The following is a 24,169-nucleotide window of genomic DNA, read 5'->3' as shown; positions in this document are numbered from 1 at the left end:
AATGTTGTCTTACGCAAAGCCAGTTTCAAGCACTTTTGCACAGGTTTATCAAGTGAGAATATAACTTTACGATGTACGTGAGATAACTCGTACGGCTTGTATCATCGTTTAATATATTTATTATATTCACTAAGTGGCAAATGGTGTTCCTTCTTCAATTAAAATTGTTTGAGCATCTCTTTGCAAAATTTTATTCAGATGCATTCCAAAATTTTTAAAGTACATGTTAAAGTTGTATTATGCATGTCTTATTGTCTTATGTATTTTGTCCGGCATATATAAAAGTTTTGTTATATTTTGCATATATTTTATTCAAATGTCTAACATCAAGCTCAAATAATACCTATTCTGAAGTGTCTCTTTGTAAAATTTATTTATTAAACAAAATCTTGGAGAAATACCTAATATTTTTAACCAAATGGCTTCTTCTTAGCTACAAGAACAGCCTTTCTTGGAAAGAGGGAGAATGAAGATGGAAGAGAGGGAACAAAAGCTTTATTCATTCATCTTGGAGCCTATATAGGTGCAACTTATTACTTATACATAACCTACAATGCCTATATATACGCTTTGACACTAATTTGATGTCATACAGGAACAAAATAAACTAAAACTGAATCAATTCATAACACCTAATAAGTCACATCACTGTATAAGACCAACAACATCTTCCAAAATCAGAATAATCAGTACAGATGATAGCAATTGCTTCTGCAAATATAACTTATTCTGAATAAAATAACTCAGGAAGATATATAAAGTGTATCCATTAAAACAAAAGGATGAACAGCACTTAAGACAATCGTTCAGAGCAAAATTACAATTGCTAATGCCATACAAGTGGGGCTTTTATCAGTAGGGTTATTTAAGCTTCCAGTCTTTTACATGCTACAGCAAAAAAAAACGAGGGCCAAAAAGTGGAAAACAAACCCCCCACCATAGATGATCTCACCATCTCGAATCCCAATAAGAAGAGCTAAACCACCCAAAACAAGGGAAAATTATTATGTCCGGTGTCTGGATTCATCCGGACACCAATTCAAATACGCCACATCACTCAGATACACCTGGGGCCAATGTGTTCGGGTGACGTGGCGCATTTGAATTGGTGACCGGACGGTCCAGTAACAAGACCTGTACATTCTTATCCCTACTACTACTTCCCAGAGTTCCAACAAGGAGCACAAAAATTAAGCGCCTTCGAGGAAACCTTCCAGGCATCATTCATATTCTAGCTTTCTAGGGGTGCTACAGTACGCCATTATTACAGGTTCTTTAAAGAGTAGGGAATTTTTTTTAAAAAAAAGCTATTAGGAGGAACAACAAAATCATCCAAGAGTTTATCCAGCTTGAATGCGGTAACCATCCGATGAGAAGGCAGAGAACCTACTGCATTGACAAGGAAATAAAAAAATCATGACTTGCTGTACTCAGAACTATCCAGCAGATGGCATGGATCGCTTAGCCAATTCCAGTAAAAGCTTTCGTTGATGTTCATCAGTATGGGGAAGACTAGCTCGCAACAATTCAACTGGCATCTCCTTGCGAATTGCAAGGGTTGCCTCTGATCCAGTCATGGAAGAATCCTGTGAGTTCAAGAGTGGTAATGACTGCGCTATACTTTCATACTTGCTCAAGCAATACTTCAAGAGAAGACCGAAGAAAGCATTGAACGATTCCTGCCACAGAGCTCGACTATGAGTGCTATAGGTGCTTGTACCATGATGATCCTTCAAGAGTTCTGTAGCTCTCTCAACTACAGACCTTATAACCATCGAGGCTCCATCACCAGCTGCGCTTCCAAGTGGACGGAGAGGAGGTTGTTCTGAAGAACAGACAACAGCAGCTAAACATGCACTAAGTGTGCTCAAATCCATTCCAGAAACACAAACAGATACGGTTCTAGCAAGAGTCGATGTGGTTTCAGCTGCCCCAGCGTCAGAGGACAAACCACCAAATAAATACCTGAGGTGACGAAAAATGGCCATGCAAACAATCCGAGTAAGCTCACTGCCAGGATAAAGCAGCAGAAGATAGCGTGACAAAAGCTTACGACCCTTTGGGAGAGAGACTATGTGGAGAAAGACAAAATCATCTTTGGGAGCTATTCCAACAGACTGGCCAGCTTTACTTGGATCAAGCGGATCAACTAGCTGAAGAGATGCTGCAAGCCCTTCCAGGAGAGCCTCCCGTCTCCCTTTTAGCTGGGAGTCTCCATCATGCGGTGGATTGAACTGCAGGAACCGATCAATATCATCTACATCAAGAAGAAGGCAAAGACCATCCTCAATGGTGATTCTAGCAGCCAACATTGGCTCTTGCTCAAGAGGTTTCACAGAACATTTCTGCTCGGAGCTGCTTCCTGCAGCAGCTGTAGATGGTGAGTCCACATCCAGCAGCGGACGAGGCCGGTGAATTGAAGAGAAGGGAATCCTCCCAAGAGCATCCACCTGAAGATAAGCATGTGGCTCACTGTTAGCTCGGGATCTTGAAGGCAACTCCCTAATGGAATTTGGACAGAAGTGGCGCCTCAACTTTGATCCAGAGCTTCTCTTTGCTAGACAGGCTTGATGATAATAATCATCAGAGTAGGGATCACTACTATGTGTTGCGGCATGCTGAACTCTCAGAATGCTTTCAATCTCTTCAGATGTCATGTGCTTGGATCGGAATTGAGGCCATGCGTTGCTCCTTTGGTTCCCTATATCCAAAGGTTGATTAGAAAATCGTACGTTTTGCCTTCCCCTTTGCCCCATTATCAATCCTTGTTCTCTCAACTCAGCCATTCCAAGCATTGTTTCACGCATGTGGGGTGAAGGATGTGAGCCAAATAGTTGAGGGGATAATTGTGGGTAATGTGATAGAGAAGGCTGGACATTCTGAAATCTAGGTTGCTGCGATGTCATTAGGCCATTTGGATGAGATAAATTCTGCTGAAATAAACCAGGAAATAGATTATTGCGGTCACCAGAAATTATACTAGATTGTCTCATAAAATTGTTTTCTTCCTGATTACTAATAGACAAGCCTGGAGAGACAAATTGAGTGATGCTTCCACCATAGTTCATCCCATGATACATATCAGGTAGAGGTTGAGGACCAGAGAAAGGGAAGACATTCTGTGCAGAGAAAGGTGGCTGGATTCCAGTACTTTGTGTTAAAATGTCCATATCGAGAATTCGGGAACCCTGAGATAATTCACCAGGTGGAGGGTAGGAAGTAAAAGGTAACTTGGGAAGGGGAACTTGATCAATCGAATTTAGCCGTGGTAACTGTTCACCAGATAGAGGGAACACTTTCTGCTGTGGTTGCTGTTCGTAAGGGAATGATGTCGTTCTGTACAACGGTTTGGATTCTGCATGGCGAGAAGGAGAGGGATATGGATGTGACCACCACCGTTTACCATCCTGGACATTATCAGCATCTAAAACATTCTGATCTGGCCAGCTGGACAGGCCCAAATCCCTAACCCTATCTGTAGCAGCAGAACCTGAAAGTTTAGGCAGAAAAATTAAGATTATATTAGAGAAATCCACCAAATACACAAGAAGAAAATAAAATAATGATTTTTTTTCCTGGAATCAAGCAAGATAGTGATAAATATAATGATGGAATCTCAGATAAAAACTAAGCCCAACTCAATTTTAATTAGGCAATATTAACATGTAACAAGAAATATCAAATTGAATAGTTCTGAGATTTTTGTTTGAATCTGGGTATTTAAAAAATATTTTACACCTGATTTAAAAGAAAACATCAAGCATCCCTTTCTTAAAAACATCTAATATGGAAGGAAATTTTGACTTTATTTGTCTCATAATACATGTAATTGATCAAATATTTTCATTATTATTCTTCTTGAAAAATGAGCCCAAAACTTCTTTCGGGACGAAATGCCAAGAGAACCCATTTTGATAAGAATCCTTGAGCAGATGGATGAGAAAGGTCATAAATGTTGGATCGACCCACTCATGGCCCTTAGATTTCTATCCATGTCTCTTCTTCCCATTCAAGTCATCGTCCCCACTTAGATATTTTTTTTCTTTGTAAATAATTTTGATTTAATTTCATTATAAGCCTTTCGAAGAAGACTATAACAAGCAATAAAATTTAAAATAACTTTTTTTTTACTTTTATACTTTTCAACATGATATCAAAATGAGGTTAGGATTTTTATCTTCCAACCTTCTGTTTTTTTTTTTTTTTTCTCCCTCTCTTCTTTCTTCTCTTCATTATGGCTGATTTTTTTAAATTCCCTTCCAAGGGATTGACCAACACAAAAGGTGAAATCAAACTAAAAGAAAATTCCAATGGGTACAAGCCCCGTATCATCTGAATTGTAAAATTTATCTAAAACTGTCCCAAATTGTGAAGACCTTTTCCGGGAAAAAAAAATCTATCAACTTTTAGATCATAAAGTTCCTCTCTACCACAAAAAATATTTAGGACATCATCAAATAAACGTACTCAAAAGTGAAGAATATTATCCTCATCTATGAGATCAAAAATAATATTTCAACAACCAATAAAATAACTTTCCAATTATCGAGAACATTAAAGCAATAAAGGTTCATTAGCTTGAATTGAATTATTAACAAAATCTCAAGATGAGATATTGCATGATATGATAATTCTCAAGCAATATGTAAAAAGAGATATTATTATAGTTCCTTGAAAATTTCAATAATAAGTTTGATCAAGTTCATGTCCAAACATTAAGCAAAGTAAGCTCATCATCAGTAAATAAGATTTTCGCTCATAAAAGCCAACGAGGAAAATAATGCTCAAAGCTCCTATCTCCGCAACATCTGTCATTACAACCAATGAACCCACTTGCCTTACTGCTACAAACACTTTTTTTAAAACTGGGAAAAAGCCTTCTTCCAAAACCAATCTATGATGTAACTCTTGTAAGAATGACACAAAAAATACTGGAAACTCTACGAAAAGCCCCCAAGCTATAGTAGAAATAAAGATCACCAAAAAGGCTAAGATTGTCATGTGGGATTTGAATGGATAAATCCATAAAATATTGACAAAGTCAAAACTTCCTCAACTTTTTGGAAAAATCATCTGAATCGTGTTTTCTAGCTCAAAAAGATATGACTCATATTTCTTATACTTCAATATCTCAAACATTTCCCTCACAACTGGATCCAAGATTAATTAGCCACTGGACACGTAAACAAACTTACCAACCTTTTTTTAAACCAACAAATCCCTACCTTAGAAATAGAAAAATAAAAGTGACTAACATTTCTATAAAAACTATTGCAGATCAAGAAAATATTTTAACATCAACATTAATCATTAGTAATGTACATATTCCTTAGCTTTCAATATCTTCTATAAATCAATAAAATAACTAAAGACCACAATTGAAATGTAACCTTTTTGCTAATTATTTTGTATTTCAGGACTTCAATACAGGGAAGACGAATGGGCAAATTAATAAAAAGGAAGAGATCTTCTTGAAGATGAAAACCATTTGTCATGTTCCCTTCAATATATAAACCATTTGGTAACATCATTATGAAGGAATCTAGCTTTCAAAATTCTACAATATATTTTTTATTCTTTTTTTTTAATATTAGCATAAAAAAAATTTATAAGACTAGTGAAAATGTTAAATATCATGTTTTTTTACGTGATGCTAGATCCTCCACCCTATTTCAAAATCTTCACTCAATACTTGCTAACCGTCCAAAAGTTTCATTATTTCTAAGGATATATAGGATTTATTACCTTCATTAATTATTGTACTCGAATGACATGGGTAAATCTCATCAAACAAAAATATGATGTTACTATGTCTCCCCATTTTTATTACCATGATACAAAAAAAAAAAAATCAATATTATTATCAAGTATTTTTACTGTTAATGCTCATAATTATTTTAATCATACATTATCATCTTTCTTCCAGAAAAAATATATCATCCACCAATTCCCCTATCCTCGAACTTCCCAATAAAATGGAGTGATAAAAAAAAACATCTTCTAGTGGACATTAAGACTTTTCTCTTCCAAAATCAAGTATCAAATAAATATTGGGGAAAAGCAAGTTCAACCATCACATACCAAACCAATAAAATACCCATATAATTTGAGTAATGACTTCAAAAGTCATATAAATTATCGAATTGAATTTTCCCAATAAATAACTCTCTCAAAATTTTATCAAATAATCTTTGGGAGTATTACATATATCCACATTTACAAATAACACAAGAGTTAACTTGATTCTAGACCTTTCAACTGTCTTTATAAGTATCATCAGCCTATCATAAAAAATTCATTATTATAAAAGATGTCACTCTTAATGAGAAACAAAGTTATTGCAATCAAACTATCTTCAACGGGAGAACTCTCAATTGAAAATAGAATTGATAAAACTTCTATCTTTCATATTGACATTTCGATATACACAACCTCCAAAAAATTTGAACATTATACCCTTCAAGTATTTACAAAAAAGAATATACCTAACCAAAATCTCCAACATGTTAAAAACTTGAAACCATTATCAAATAACAATGATTAACCCATCACTATAAATTTTCCTTTATATTTTATCTCTCAACACAAATCAAAAAATTATCTTACTCATAAAACCTTCCTAATAAATATCAACTTTAATTCAATTACAATACCATAAACTCTATTTGAAGCACTAAAAAATAAGAATTAAAAAAAAATCCTTGAGAGAATAGATAAATTGATGCATGCAAATTTCAATTTATTTTCAATTTTTATCATAATTTGAATATTATAATTTTTTTTAAAGTTTTTTTATGCTATCCTATGATGGAAAACATCCAATGATCATGAATAGGTAGTGCTTGGGCATAGCAAACCTTGGGTGTGCTAGCTACTTGGTTCTTTGGTCTTTGGGCTATTGGTTGCCTCTCGGGTTGGACCTTGGCTGCTCGGGTTTGGGCTATGTTCTTTGGGAGCTACTTGGTTATAACTCATAAATGCTTGAGCTGATGTTTAGCTCATTCATTTAAAAAGGTATTCCTCTTGTTAGCTCATTAAGTGGAGTTGGATCGTTGTCTTTTCCCCTTCTCTGTGTCACCTCAATTGTTTCCATGGCTGGTGTTTTATCCCTTTTTGGGTGCTAGTTTTGGTTCCCTGTGCTGCCCTTCGGTTTCTCCCCTGGCTGCTTGTCCTGTGGCTGCTTTATCCGGGTTTCTGTGATGTTTTTGGGTGTTGTTCTGGAATAAATTCTGGCCTTTTAGTTCCCCTTGCCTGATTGGTTCGGTTGGAGGTTGAATGGTTGTTTGTCTCCCCCTTTTCTCTTATAAATTGGAGATGTTTTGAAGCATAAAGAATTGTTGAATATTTGAGCAAAGTCTCTATAAAACCTTAAGGTTTCTTCTTCCTTGGAAAAGCTTGAGAGTTAGTTCCATTTCTCTCTTCCTCTTCTCTATTTCGTCTTGGGCTTCTAACATCTTCTCTCCACAAGTTCCTCTCCACTTGTATCTTTCTTCTTGAGCTATTGGAGGTGTTTGTTGGCTGATTTGGTGACATTTGCCGGAGGAGTTTTGTTGGACGTTGGACCTTATAGCTGTGGTAGACCCTTGGTTTGCAAGCCCTTATGCACTTATCTTATTTTACCTACTTTTTGTTGCATGTGAGGAAACCGCATATCGGTGTTCTAAGGATTTTTTTTTATTTTAATTTTGTTTCGATTGTTCGATTTTTTCGTTTGTTTGGATGCCTGCATTCTAGTTTGAATCAAGTTTTATTCTACTCGTCCTAGTGTTCTCCTATCTTGCCTCTTTCTTTCTAGTTTGTCTGCATCAAGTTTGATATCAAAGTAAGTTAGCAAATCCTAGGGTGGTGTGACTCTCTTTCTTAAGAAAACAAAAATGGCTAATAATCAAGGGGATTGGTAGCAAATGATGAAACAGTTAGATTTGCAAAATCAAATAAACAACATGGCTAATACTCTTGCAAACTTAAATGTCAACAATCCTAATGTTCAAACTTCTTAAAGTGAGGAGGAAGTCCCTAGGAATCAAAATAGGCGACAAAGAAATTGTGATTACAAGATTTAAATTGATGTTCATAATTTTGAAGAAAAATTACAACCCGGCCAATTCATTAAATGGGTAGAAAAAATGGATCAATTTTTTGAGTGAAAATAAATACCAGATAACAAGAAGGTTAAATTTGCAAGCTTAAAACTCAATGGTCATGCACTCACATGGTGGAAAAATCTTCAAAACAATAGACTAAGGCTAGGAAAAAAAAAATTCAAAACTGGGAAAGAATGAAAGAGAAAATGAGAGGGAAATTCCTACTTTCAGACTACGCACGAACCATCTTTCAAGAATTTAATAACCTGCGTCAATGTAATCAAACTGTTCAAGAATACACAGAAACTTTTTACAAACTTTAATCTAGAAATGACTAAGATGAATCTGAAGAAAGAACTGTTACTAGGTATATCAACGATCTAAAATGAACAATTCAAGATCAATTGAATTTGCACCACGTAATTAAACTCGACGAGGCTTATCGAATGGCACTGAAAATTGAAAAGCAACATCAACGGGGTCACAACAAAATAACTTAAACATATAAGCGAAGAGTGACTGGCGGGGTTAAGACTCAATCTTCACAAACTTTTGTATGAACATCGGGTGTGAGAATTAAATTATTTGAAACTCAGAATATGGATAAAGGTAAAAGAATAATGGGGTCTAAGCCTACTGAACAACCAAAACTAATTGGATCATGTTATAAATGCAGGTTTTATGATCATCTCTCTGAAGCTTGTAGAAAAAACAACCCACCAAGAAATAATTACATTGAAAATGATGAGGAAATAGAATAAGAGGAAGAAAATGAATCTGAACATGAAAATGAAATCGAATTAGAAAAAGTTGATGTGGAGGGCGATGAAGGTAAACAACTTTTAGTAATCCGATAAGTTTTAACTGCTAAAATGAAAAATGAGGATAGGTGGCTTAGAAGAAATATTTTAAAAACCACTTACACAGTTGAGGGAAAAATTTGCACTCTAATGATCGATAGTGGGAGTTCATGTAATTTTATTTCACAACTAATGGTTGATAAGCTTAAATTGAAATCAAAACCACTTGTCAAACCATATAAAATATATTGGTTTAAAGAAGGGGGTGATGTTCCTATAACAAAATAATGCACTGTTAATTTAACAATTGGAAGTTCTTACAAAGATCAAGTTGTTGGTGATGTTGTACCTCTTGAAGTCTGTCATATTTTATTGGGTCATCCTTGGCAATTTGACCACAAAATCATTCATAATGGAGAAAATAATACATACACTTTGATTCAAAATAATAAAAAATTCACTCTTTATCCTCAAAAACATGTTCCTGACCCGCCTGTCAACCAAAGTTACAAAAACAAACACTCATGAACTGCTTCTTAACACAAATGAGTTGAAACAATCTGAGGTAGCTTACCTGGTGCTATTAAAAGAAACTGATTCAACCTCTCAAATTCTTAAAAAAATTCAACCTTTAATTAATGAGTTTTTTGATATAACACCTGAAGAGTTGCCAAAACGTTTGTCACCGATGAGAGACATTCAACATCACATTGATTTAATACATGGAGCCACATTACCTAATCTTCCCCATTATAGAATGAGTCCAACTGAACATGAAGAACTTTTTAAGCAAATGTCTGAACTTTTAGAGAATGGTCTAATTAAAGAAAGCTTAAGTCCATGTGATGTGTCTGCTTTTCTTACTCCTAAAAAAGAAGGAACCTGTAGAATGTGTGTGGATAATCAGCTATAAATAAAATCACCGTCAGGTATAGATTTCCAATTTCTAGGCTGGATGACATGTTAGATAGTTAAGTAGTGCCAAAATCTTTTCTAAAATTAACTTGAGAAATGAGTATCACCAGATTAGGATAAGATCGAGAGATGAATGGAAAATTGTTTTTAAAATCAAAGAAGGATTGTACGAGTGGCTTGTTATGCCTTTTGGGCTGTCAAATACTCCTAGTACTTTTAAGACCTTTTATTGGAAAGTTTGTTGTGATGTACTTCGATGATATTATGATTTATAGCATTCACCCTTCTAAGCATCTTAATCATGTGAAACAAATTCTGCAAACTCTAAGAGAGCAAAAGTTGTACATCAATCTAAAAAAATGTTCTTCCATGACTTCAAGTTTAACATTTTTTGGATACAATGTGTTTGCGAAGGGAATAAAGGTTGATCCTTATAAAAATTGAGGCAATTCAAAACTGGCCTACTCCTAAAAATATCAACGAGGTGAGAGAGTTTCATGGCTTCGCTTCTTTCTATCAAAGGTTCATTAAAATCTTCAATTCTCTGATTGCCCCTATCACTGATTGTTTAAAAAAAGGAGTTTTTAAGTGGACACCTCAAGCTGAACAAAATTTTCAAATAATTAAGGCAAAAATGAGTCAAGCTCACATCCTTAGCCTACCAAATTTTGAAAGTTTTTGAAGTTGATTGTGATGCTTCACATGTTGGTATAGGTGTTGTGTTTAGTAAAGAAGGAAAAACCCATTGCATATTTTAGTGAAAAGTTGAAAGATTCTCGATCTAAATATTCTACTTATGACTTAGAATTTTATGCGATTGTTCAAGCTTTGAAATTCTCGAGATGTCATTTAATTCAAAGGGAATTTGTTTTAAACACTGACCACGAAGCTTTGCGATTTTTGAGCTCTCAAAAAATCTGAACAAAAGGCATGCCAAATGGACCTCTTTTTTTTGCAAGAATACTCTTTCATATTAAACATAAAATTGGGGTGCTAAACAAAGTGGCTGATGCTTTAAGTAGGAAGTCTCATATGTTGGTAACTGTTTACCCAACGATAACTTCATTGGATTTCTTAAAAGACACTTATGCAAATGATCCAAATTTTAAGGGTATTTGAGAATCTTGTCTCACTTCTGGAACTGATCAATCTGCTCAATTTATCATTCAACAAAGTTTTTTGTTTAAGGATTTTAGACTTTGCATTACAAAAAATTCTTTAAGAGAACAACTTGTGCAAGAACTTCATAGTGGGAGTTTGAGTGGGCATTTTGGTCAAGGAAAAATTGTTGCCTTAGTGGAAGAAAAATATTTCTTGCCTCGTATGAGAAAATAAATTGCTAAGCTGGTGAAACAATGTAAAATCCGTTAAGCTTTCAAGAGAACTTCTCAAAATATTGATTTATATACTTCTCTTCCAATTCCAAATAAACATTGGGAATATATCTCTATGGATTTTGTTTTAGAGTTGTCTGTTACTGCAAGAAAATATGATTCTATCTTTGTTGTTGTGGACCGATTTAGCAAAATGACACACTTTATTCCATGCAAAAAAACTTCTGATGTTTCATATATTGCTGATTTAATCTTTACAGAAATTATTCGTCCCCATGACATTCCTCGAACATTTACTTCTGATAGGAATACTAGATTTTTGAGTCACTTTTGGAGAACACTTTGGACAAAGTTAGGAACTACTCTTCAGTTTAGTAGTGCATATCATCCACAAACCGATGGACAAACTGAAGTTGTCAATCGAAGCTTAGAAAATTTACTGAGATGTCTTGCTGGTGAGAAACCATCCCAATGGGATTTGATATTGCCCCAAGCTGAGTTTGCATATAATAATTCTGTTAATCACTCCACTGGTAAAACTCCCTTTGAAATTATTTACAGTCAGCCTATACCTCACATTTTAGATAAAAATTGTTTGTGTTTACCCAATAAGATTAGTGCTGAAGCCACAAACTTTTGATGATATCAAATCTGTCCAACAACAAGTCCTTGAAAAATTCCGAATGGCTAATGTTAAATATAAATCTGCTGTTGACAAAGATCGAAGGGAAATTTATTTTAAGGAGGGTGATTTGGTTATGGCTTACTTTCGTCGCCAACAATTTCTTGTTGGTACTTTTGGCAAATTAAGCAGGAAGAAATTTGAACATTTTCGTATTCTACGAAAGTTGGGCACGAATGCCTATCTCTTGGATCTTGCTACTACTGTTGGGACTTCTCCTGTATTTAATGTTTCTGACATTTCTTTGTATGAAGAAAATTCTGATGATTTTGTGGAAGTTGAAACTGTCACTTTCCACATCAGTTCTAAACAGTGATGATCAGATTGAAGATGTTATTGATATCAAGGTTACTAAGACTAGACATGGCGAGCACAAAAGGTTCCTAGTTAAATGGAGTAATCGTCCATTGACAGATTGTACATGGATGGATGCTACAGAGCTAAAAAATCGTCATCCGAATCTTTTTCAGAAAGTTGTTGAAACCTTCTCATCAGGAGATGAGATTCTCCCACCAGGGGGGAATTGATGCATGCAAATTTTAGTTTATTTTCATTTTTTATTATAATTTTTGTTTAGTTTTTTTATGATATCCTATGATGGAAAACATCCAATGATCATGAGTAGATAGTGCTTGGGCATGACAAACCTTGGGTGTGCTAGCTACTTGGGTTCTGTGGTCTTTGGGCTGCTAGTTGCCTCTCAGGTTGGACCTTGGCTACTCGGGTTTAGGCTGTGTTCTTTGGGAGCTACTTGGTTCTTGCTCATAAATGCTTGAATTGTGTTTAGCTCATTTATTTGAAAAGATATTTCTCTTTTTAGCTCATTAAGTGGAGTTGGATCTTTTCCTTTTTCCCCTTCTCTGTGTCCCCTCGGTTTCTTCCTAGTGTTGTTTCTCGTGGTTGGTTCTTTCTCCCTTTTTGGGTGTTGGTTCCGATTCCCTATGCTGCCCCTTCGATTTCTCCCCTGGTTGCTTGTCCCGTGGCTGCTTTACCCGATTTTCTGTGATGTTTTTGGGTGTTGTTATGAAATAAATTTTGGCCTTTTAGTTCTCCTTACCTTATTGGTTCGGTTGGAGGTTGAATGGTTGTTTGGCTCCCCCTTTTCTCTTATAAATTGAAGATGTTTTGAAGCATAAAGGGTTGTTGAATATTTGAGAGAAGTCTCTACAAAACCTTAAGGTTTCTTCTTCCTTGGAAAAGCTTGAGAGCTTGTTCCATTTCTCTCTTCCTCCTCTCTATTTCGTCTTGGGCTTCTAATCTCTTCTCTCCGCAAGTTCCTCTCCACTTGTATCTTTCTTCTTGAGCTATTAGAGGTGTTTGTTGGCTGATTTGGTGACATTTGTCGGAGGAGTTTTGTTGGATGTTGGACCTTGTAGCTGTGGTGGACCCTTGGTTTGCAATCCCTTATGCACTTATCTTATTTTGCCTACTTTTTCGTTGCATGTGAGGAAACCACTTGCTGGTTATTCTGAGGATAGTTTTTTTTTTTGTAATTTTGTTTCGATTGTTCGATTATTCGTTTGTTTTGGTCTTTGTTTGGATGTCTGCATTCTAGTTTGAACGAGTTTTATTCTACTTGTCCTAGTGTTCTCCTATCTTGGCTCTTTCTTTCTAGTTTGCCTGCATCATAAATGCAACAACAACAACATCATCATCAAGCATTTGTCCCACTATGTTGGGTTGGCTACATGCCTACATTAACCCTTTTTCTCCATTGTGTCATATTAGAAGTCAAATTCTCATTTAAATCTAATAAAGAAATATCATGTCTAATATTTTCTAAACAAGTCTTTTTAGGTCTAACTCTAGCTTTCTTAACATTAGTCAAATCTAATACCTCTACTTTCCTAACCGGGTAATCGAAAGGCCGTCGTTTTATGTGACCAAACCATCTAAGGAGACTCTCTAATCTTATCTTCCACTGGAGCTACTCTAGCCTTTTTCAGGTATATGCTCATTTCGTATCCTATCTTTTAAGGGTAAAGCCACTCATCCAACTGAGCATCCTCATCTCTGTAATACTTAACTTAGTAAATATAAAGAGAGATAGGTAGATCATTGAACTGTCAAAAGGAAAGTAAACAATAAGATGCAAATAAATTTTTCCTGCAAAATATAGAACAAATAAAAGTCTAGAATAATATAAAGAGAGATAGGTAGCCAAATGATGTATCTAATCCTATAAAATTGACTACTAAGAAATTTTTGCTTCTATTGTTAAAATGAATATAATACGCCAATTATGAATAGTTCACATAGCAATATTATGTAAAAAATATTTTCCTATAAAGGATGTTGAAGAAATCTATATGAATCCACCACCTCGATTTGATAGTTCTTTCACAAAAAATAAGATGTGCAAATTAAAAAAAAAACTATGTATAGCCTTAAGCAAACTTCAAGAGCATTATAAGAGAGTAGATGTATTAGATTCAACCTATGTTAAGAAAGGTGAAAGTAGACCTAGTTAGGTGTATTAAAATGATATTTTTATTAGATTTAAATAATAATTTGATTCTTAATATAACATAATGGAGAAAAAAGATTCATATAACCGACCACACGTAGTGAGACAAAGGTTTGTTGCTATTATTGTTAATTCTAAACCGTTTGAAAAAGTTTATAAATACTTTCATACTTTATACATAATCAAGTAATAAAAATCTAAATAGTTTTTTCTATTTTTCTACTTTTCTAAATGAACTTTCAAGCAACAATGATGGTCAAATATAACTCATCACCATGTATTTTGTTTTTTTGCCATCTCAGAGCTACTGTGAAAGGTATATAATAAAGCTTCACGAGTCTCTATATTAAAATCATATTTTGTTCAGTGTTAGTGATGATATACATTTGGTTATTTAAGTTTGAATCCATTCATCACCATTAGTTATAAGTTATAATAGGAAGGTGATTAATGCAGAACTGTATATTTAAAAAATAAACAAAGCCCGAACTTATAATTAAAGTTTCAATATTATTTGCACACTATAACTTAAACCCTAAAACACATTAGACAATATATTAATTGTTACAATCATATTCAAACTTTAGTTAAATCATACTCATACTAAGTTCAAACAAAATTTGAACGTTGTTCATACAAAGTTCGAACCATGTACGAACCTTATTCAAAACTTGATCAAAACATGTTCAAATAGGTCTGAACATATTTTGAACTAAACCCTTTTATTTTGTGCCCTCTATCTTTTATAAAAAAGGATTCATTTAACTTGGTTTATTATGTATGCAAATATTTCCTCTAATCATATATATACAAAGGCATTACACAGCTCATGCCACATGTAAAACAAGAGATGTGGTAGATAAAGCTATTAAACAATTTGATTCTTTTTATCTTTTTGAAAGGGTTGAACAAATTCTAACTTTAATGACAAATAATATAAAGTTCAGATTCTAACATTCAAAATAAGACGTCGAATTTAAGCACTTTATAGTGCTATAGATGAGTATTTTAAGTGCTATGTTGAATGAGATGAGACTGGCTATTAGGTGGTTGGAACGCCACTTAGGACATAGAAGGGGAAATCACAACTATGCTGTGTTATACCTATTCTGATTGTATTTTGTTTCAACAAAATTATTGTCTAATGTGTTATAATTACTGTGATTGTCCTCTCCTATATCAAAATTTTAATTTGTTATATATATAGTTGTGATTTCAACTATCATATCAAAATTATACTCTACCACATTATAATTGTTATGACTGCAATTTGGTGTGAAAGGAGAAGAATTAATTTATGTCATTTTTGGGTCAAATGATAGTAACCAAGACTATATTTTTTTATTCTGGACAGCAATGAAGGCTCCAAAAAAAATAAGATCCCTCTGATCTTTAGTTACGGCAATAAATGAAAATTATTTTTTTTTAAGAAATAATCGGCCGGTCCTTTTAAGACTTGGACCGGGTAGCTAAGGCACGCAAGCAGAAGTCTGCTTCGGATAGGGAACCGCTCGAGCGAGTCTTCTGCTCGGCTAGGGCTTTTGTGTCTTCAGCAACGCTCCACTTCGACGTCGATCGGCAAGGTTCTGTCCGCAAGGGGGCTCCGTCTGTGGCGTACGTCCACGACAATGCTTCGTCCGACATAGGTCGGCAGAGTTTTGTCCGCAAGGGCTCCGTCTGCTGCTTCCGTCTTCTGCAAGGCTTCAATTTCTTCTTCTTTTCCTCCTCCAACGATCTACGATCATTCTACAATGACAATGTAGGTCGTTGGCTTTGATGACATGTTAAAAATAGAGGTTTGAGAAGAAAAAGCTTAACTTTATTCCATGAGTTCTTCCCTATTTATAGATCTATACAAGATATCTTGATACATAAACAAATAATTATAGAATAACTCTAATATAATCCTTCCTAAATCAACTATCCGAATATGAAAGGCATTCTGTCGTGAGTCCTGCATCCCACGGATTGACCACTATAGCCGTTGGATTTGTTTGCGTTTTAATGGCTGGATTTTAATGGTGCTCATACCGGAAGCCTAAATGAAAGCACTTCTCATTCACAGCTTACATCATCGATCTGAAGTCAAATCACTCTAATACAAAGTGAAAAACGTTTATGAATTTCATCATAATTTGAGGATAACGTGCATGATCGAATTGTAATAAGTACAAAACAAAATAAAAGTCATTACACAATGCAAAAGTAACATTAGCAAACATTCAAATTTAGTAATTCAATCAAACTGATAGAAAGTATGAACCAAGAAGAAAAATTTTAGACATCTTTTCTAAACAAAAACAAAAATTATTACAATGACATTAAATGGACAATGTACTAAAATCAAAGTGCAATGAAAATTATGACATAGCTGCCTGAGTTGTCAAGTTTCACATGAAGACATTAAGGACCTCATGCAAAAATCCCTTATAGCTCAAGAAAATATACATGTAAATCACCAACTTGACTGTCAAATTAATTCAATAATCTGCATAATTTTACCATCCGTGAATAAGGATAATCATGAGGACAATATAATTGATAAAATAGTTCCACCCTTCACCGAGCAAGAATATCAAAAGCATTTAATAAATCTAATATCATAGTTAGCATATGGATTATCTTTAAAACAACCCAATTATGAGAAAATTTACAGTTAAAATTTTGTGATTGACGCACTTAACTGACCACAGATGCCAATATCTCGTTAATCATAAGAGGTCAATATCCCATTACGTACTCAAATTTAAATGCTTTTCGTTATTAATACTTCTTCCTACACTTCTGTGAATTTCACCATGTGGAGACCATGCAATAGTAATGCAAAAAGTTACAAACCTTAAAATTAACTATCTGCTTTACGAATAGATATGCAAAACACAGTCGACATAGTTTATAACTGCTAAAAAAATGCTCCAACAAAAAAAAAAAACATGAATTGCAAATAAATAGCAGTCAATAATCTCACTCACTTTCTCTAGAGAGCGATCCTCTACCACCTATAGCTGCTGAACTAGTTGTTTGTGCAACAGCTCTGTTCAACTGAAAAAACAAAAAAAACAACAACATAAGCATCCACTCCAAAAGAGCGATGGCACCGATAGCAAAATAGGCAAACAAACAAAGCTGTCCATTTAAACAAAAAGTGCAATCTCCATGGTGTCAGTTTCATGATGAAAAAAATAATCCATTTTACACAGATACCTTGACAATGAAAAAAATAGAGACAGACAATGAAAAGTTATAACACAAATCTATGAAAAACAAGACGCCATCATCAGGATTCAAAAGATTTATTTATGAAACTGTAGGTACCTAGGGTAGCGTTATTCTCATTATCATTGTCAAACAACCAATGTCAGGCAAAACGAAGCAAAATATAAAGGCATTCAAATTAAATTTCACTGATTTTCGGTTGAGTCATCCCTACAAGTATAAAGGATACTAGAAAGGCAGAAAATTTTAGATTGAATGGAAGAACTTGTATCCCGTGAAGATCAACCATGAACCTTAATCAAATTAAAAAAACATGGATTTGAAACTATGACCACTAAGTTTAATATTAAGGACGAATCCTATACAGCAATAAAAAGGAGGTTATGGTGAAACTCGACAACAAAAAGCAGTTTCACATATCACACTTATTCTACCATGAGATGCTTAATAAGCTACACTATTAGCTTTTGAAATGGAAGATAATTATGCACCAAAAAACTAATTCTTCATTAAAGTTCAAATTCAAGAGAGATTCCTTTGTCTTTCTTATTTGGGTATCAATAAAGACCAAATTAAATTCATTGCAAAACAAAGAAATCAAATTTTTATAATTTCATTGACACAACAAATTATTTTCCCTTAATAAAATATATGCCATCTTCCCTCTTAATCTTATGATGCTAGTCCCGGTTTCAGAGCCTGAAAATAGTCAAAGAGAGCATCCTTTCCATCAGTAGGAGAGAATGTAACTATCATCAGAAGAATCAGTGCATAGAGGGAAACAAAAATAAGGACAGTGGTAAAAGAAATACTCATTTTTCAGTTTAAACAATAAAATTATGTCTGAGTATGTCTAAGCAAAGTTGGCATCACAAGGAAGACAATGCGGCATTCAGTACAAAGTTGAACACGTTCAATTTAGGGCAGTTCAAATCAAATAAAAATCTAATGCTGCATCCTAACAACAATGCTAACCTCCAGGAAACTGCTTGAAAGATCATCGATTTCAGAGGAATAACCAAAGGCTTCAGCCTGCAACCATATCACGGTACAGCAAAATTATTAAAGTAGGGCTTTCCATACTTAGCTTACATGATGAAAAATAAATTTGCATAATTTTACAGTAATAATAAAGGAATTACATTACATGCACAATGCGATAATAACACATGACAGTGCAGAAAAAGAAAAAACAAGTAGCAACTGCTCGGCTATTCAAATGCAATAGGAAACTTTATAGAAACAATGATATGGTAATAAAAGGGACAAGAGACATGAGAAGCTGTCCCCATTGTTTTTGATAAATTTTTGTATATTGATCTTCTTATTATTCTTGAACTTCCAACAACCGATCTGAATTCAATACAGCAGTTCAATTCATGGAAACACAATGTATTGACTTAAAACTTGGAGAAAAGGGGATGTAAAGTAAAAAAGCATAAATAAAAACCGTATCTTCCGATATGCCAACAAGAAGGTGTATTTATGAATTCTGCCACAATAAAAAACCTATAAATTCCCCAAATGTGGGTTGACTGGCCACATGCAATTAGCATGCTAAATAGAATAAAGGGAACGGAAAAAAAAAATCTTCAAATTTGGATCCATCAAACATACATTACCACTAATAAATCACTAGGATCACCAAAACTATTGGACAATAGACCTGGCAAAGTGGATTTGACCAGTCCAACTGAGGTTTGGTAGCATAGGCTTCGTTTGGGATGGCTTTTTTATTGCTTCTTAAAGCAGCTTTACAACAACAACAACAACATCAAGCCTTTATCCCACTACGTGGGGCACCATAAAGCATTGCAGGCCTCACTACCATCTTATAGAATTTTGAGGGGTACATTTTTATCACATAACAAGCCCGATGCATTCCTCCACTTCAACCATCCAACCTGAATTCTGTTGATAATATCCCCATCTATTTCACCATCACTCTGAACAATAGATCCAAGATATCTAAAATGTGTACTCTTATTAATGACTTGATCGGCCAAAGTCACAATCCCCTCACTAGGTCTATTACTATTAAAATTACACTCCATATATTCCGTTTTAGATCTACTCAAGCGAAAACCTTTAGTTTCTAATGTTGACCTGCATAATTCAAGTTTACTTTCAACTCCCTCTCTAGTCTTATCAACAAGAAGAATATCATCAGCAAAAAGCATACAAATGTTAAATGTCAGAAGTTGGATTTGAACCCACGCTTCTTAAAGCGGCTTTCTAGTACAAAAATTAGCCGCTTCCGCCCCAAACGAAGCCTTAATATGTTTCAGTTTGAACCACCACCACTGCATATAAACCCACATAAAACTGGCACAACCAGAAAACCAGCTTATATAACTGCTAGTCAACCTACATAAAGTTCTAGTGTCAAGAACATATTCACAGAAAGTAGCAATATTAATGTTTATGCACTTATGTATATTAAGAGCCCAACCAAAAATCCTTCTTAAACAAATTCCACCTGAAATGACATCAATTGCCACAATTTTGAACTCCCTGCAATACCAGTCTTACTGATAACCTACAGTAAGTTCACATGACTCGTGCATGTTAATCCAATCAATACTGGTTAAACTACTTTTCTCCAGAAAATCAAATGATAAATAAATGTAAAACAGATTCATCAATTAACTGTATGGAGAGCTCATCCAAACAGGTAAAAACTGTAAATAACGCTACTAAATTATTAGCTGAAACAACTATTTATAACAAAAAAATTTAAAGTAACTAATCGGTGGCAGCTATCTCATACTTGCTGCATTTGCAAAGAAAAAGCTTTCAGTATTCCCTTATCACAAAATGAACTCACATTATTGAAAGAATTTTCTTTTAAATAATAAAATACATAGTATGACAACATCATTTCAAAAAAAACAGGAAATAAATTAAATTAATTGGATCAATCACGCTAATTCAAAACAAGGAGTCAAGGACACTCTTGCCAAACTTATGGATGAGCATGTTACATCTCCAAAGATACAAAGCAAATTAAAAATGAATGTCATTTAAAAATTCTAACGAGCCCTATACTAATGTTTGACTGTTCTTATTATTCACCATATTTATAAAATGTTTCGGTTGTATGCTACTTGGTTATGTAGATATGATAATGGGCTAGTAACTAAATGAATGCATCTTATTAAATGCAAAATTTAATATAGAATCATGGAAAACTCTAACACATTTAATTATGTTGAAGGTTTACTTTGGTAAGGCTAGTGTTTCTCGGTTCTTTAAACTGAAAAATGTTTGGAAAATTGTTCAAAAATAGGCTCAAAAGCTTAGCTTTATCAAAAACAAAGCTTGGACTATGCCCATCCACATGCACGTAATAAAAATGTAGGAAAAATTGCTTTCCATCGACTATGCATATGATGTCATTTGAACCATGGAAAAATAAACTGATAAGCAATAGGTTATTTGAAAGCTATGCCATCTAACATGCACATTTGACATAAACAACCTTCTTTCTAGAAAAAAGCCAATGTTAAAAGTTGAATATATTTGCATAAAACTTTCTCATACAGCAATAATAGTAACAAAGATAAAAGTAAAATTAACAATTGTAATGATAAGGACCAGCAACAAATAAAGCAAGTATTTAAGTAGCAATATACAATTCATTGCAAAAAAACTTTTTTTATTGCCAGTACTTGATCGGCGGCAACAATAAGGAATAAATTGAAGAATATCTAAAAATAGTTGACAGAACTCTCACTGTAGAGAGATAGTGTCATGAATAAAAGACCACCTCTTGTCTATTTTGATGAGTTGGAAATACAAAATCTCTTTCATGATCTCCAACAGATCCAGATTCATCAGCATCATCTTCTAGGCCCCCAAGCTCTATTTCATTGATAGCACTCTTACCAAAAAACTCATACTGAGAAGCATCAAACCTAGCATCACCTGCCAAACAGCAGATAACCAAATAATAAATAACCTCAAGCAATAGATCACACATCTATTACATAACTAAGCAGAAAATAAAACAAAACTCAACTGCATTCCATATAATGAAAAAGCCTTAAGGAACCAAAGAATATTGTCCATCTTTATTCTATAATTACCATCTACCTCATAGAAGAAAAAAAAAAGTATAGTAGAATCCAAGATTTTACATAAAAAGAAAAAGTAATAGGATGATTCAAGCTATACATGACCTCTGCTGGAAATTCAATGGATAGAAATATTCAAATTGAAACTGAACATATAGAAAGATTGCTACAATAGCCTACAGCACCAAGAAAAGTGTCTCCTTTTGAGAGAAACATGATTCTTTTAAGTATTTGTGAAACCCAATTTGAAGAATGATTGAGCGGATAAAATAGAACGACCAGCCAAATAAACGAATATGCTGGAATTATTAATAGCAGTAAGGAAATTGAAAAAACCGTAATAAACCAGACCATGCATAAAAACAACTAAAAAAATAAGCATCCCAAATCATAGCGCAGGACTAAAATCTCCAGAAACTAAAGAGCATATTCAAAATAAACCATAGAATTCTCAATACCCTCCCGAGATATATTCAACCAAATTATAACAAAGATCTACTAATTGAATTCAGCAGAAAATCCCATAAATTCAACCCCTTTCCATTGGTCGACAAACCGAACAGACAAAAGGTACGGAAACAAGGATTGATGACCTACCTGCACCGCCATCCAACTCTCCATCACGCGGAGTATTATCGGAAACCTCGCTCTCGCGCTCAAAAGCCACAAACCTTTCCATCACACTTCTCTTACAACTACAAATCCTTCAATCCAGGAAAATATCAAGATGCAAAAACAGCATTCAAAAGCACAATAACAGAAAGAAGCATAAAGTTTTCGATGTGGAGGGGGGTAACAAGGAACCCTAGAACCGATTCCAGAATCAAACTTCTACAAGCAATTCAGATCTACTAAAACGAAAACAAGGAATCCAAAAGCCGGAAGAAGGGAAAATAAGTGGAAAAAATAGTCCCTTTTTGTGAAAGTTTTATTCTACCAGTTTTAATTCTAACTACAAAACAGTAGAATATGAAAACGAATCGGAAAGAAAGCGCTGACAATAATTTCTGGAGGCAAAGAAGATAGAGGGATTAGGGATTCTAGGGTTTGGAAGGGTAGGATTTTTCACTAAAACGATTCCTCTACTCCCCTCTCTTTCTGGACTCCCACGCCCCTCCCCGCCCTCAGCTTTCCCTTCATCTCTCATCAGTTTGAAGCTGTCGAGCCGGGGAATTTATCGTCCGAACTCCGAAGGTAAGACAAAACAGTCTTAAATTTATTATAAAGTAGATGAATAAATTGTGTAGTATCAAATTAATTAAATTTATTTATTTTAAAGTTTTAATTTAGTTTAACTCAGCATCATTTTAATTTAAATGAAACACCAAATAATAATTTTACATGTAAATACTTTATTTACATTAAATTTTCATTAAAAAAATCAACAGCTTGTTACATATAAATACTTTAATTTCAATTTAAGAGCTCTTAATCTCTATTTAATTTTAATCACATTATTTTTTTTTTTTTTTTTAGATTACAATTAATAAAACGGGCTCAAAATCAAATCAAGGAATTTAATAAACTCTACCATTCAATAAACAAAATGTCCTATTCATTTATGATAACAAAATCATCAAAATAATGGTTGGTTTAAATGTGAGTCTTTGTTTGAAAAACATGCTAAAGAAACATTCAAATCATTTGCAAAATAACAGATAAATAAATAAGATGGCTATTATCACTCCAAAGATTATTATATTTTATGTTTAAGGCTCTTTTTAGGGGGATTATTACATTTGGAGGCCAGATGTAGAGAATCGTTCAATTTTGCCCATAAGAAAAATAAAAATGCAGTTGTGAACAATAAAAACACATCGTTGAACAATAAAAACATAGTGATTAATAGTAATTACTCTTTTACTGTTCATGGAGATAAAATCAGACGGTTTATTGTATCCGGTCTCCGCACGTAATAATCTCTCCTATTTGGGAAAACTTTTAATTGCTAATTTTTTGTAATTTTCAATAAATTTGTGTACTAAAAATTATTTTAGAAAAATAAGAAACATGTCCCAAACAAAATCTCAATATTGAGCTTCTTCAACAGCTTGCATTGATATTCAATGGTAATGGAGTTTGATTGATAGAATTTTCCATAGTTGATAGTGTCACGCACAAATAATTAAAACAAAATATAATTTATTATTATTATTATTATTATATATTTATTCTTAATTTGCACTCAAGAAAGTCCTCCAACACTCAAATTAAAAGCCATGGGTAAAGGTGATCAATGAGAGTGAACTAATTTAATATGATTTATTTTAAGAATGAGAGAGAGAGAGAAAAAAAATAATTTCTTCGAGTCCTCACCCAATCCCATTGTTAATTTTATGTTAAAATCTTTCGGGTGTAAAGTAAATCAAATGCACGAAATTTGAATATTTAGGTATTCAATTGAAGAAAAATAATCAAATGCAACGTAATTTTTTAAATATTTTGTAATTCTATGTTTGATTTATTTTTTATATATCTAAAATTTGTCCTATTTGATTGAATTTCAACTACATTGAAAGTGTGAATCTACATTTAGACTTGTTTTATATGTTTTTTGCGAAAAAATATTTAAATTTGTAATTCTTGAAACTTGTA

General features: G+C 33.8%; 1 protein-coding gene across 1 annotated transcript; it reads right to left on the bottom strand.

Annotated features, from left to right (window-relative positions):
* Positions 1-750: 750 nt before the first annotated feature.
* On the bottom strand, positions 751-22,744 carry LOC110096843 (protein PAT1 homolog). The gene is made up of 5 exons (XM_020822966.2): positions 22,172-22,744; positions 21,268-21,425; positions 18,474-18,530; positions 17,255-17,324; positions 751-3,490 (listed from the first exon to the last, which is right to left on the bottom strand). Exons 1-5 carry the CDS (start codon positions 22,251-22,253, stop codon positions 1,437-1,439), a joined length of 2,421 nt encoding a protein of 806 aa, XP_020678625.2. The 5' UTR covers positions 22,254-22,744; the 3' UTR covers positions 751-1,436.
* Between the last annotated feature and the right edge of the window lie 1,425 nt (positions 22,745-24,169).

Source organism: Dendrobium catenatum, unplaced genomic scaffold (assembly GCF_001605985.2).
Source record: "Dendrobium catenatum unplaced genomic scaffold, ASM160598v2 fragScaff_scaffold_1676, whole genome shotgun sequence".
NCBI lineage: Eukaryota > Viridiplantae > Streptophyta > Magnoliopsida > Asparagales > Orchidaceae > Dendrobium > Dendrobium catenatum.
The sequence above is the reverse complement of the archived record's forward strand: the minus strand, read 5'-3'. Positions and strand labels throughout refer to the sequence as shown.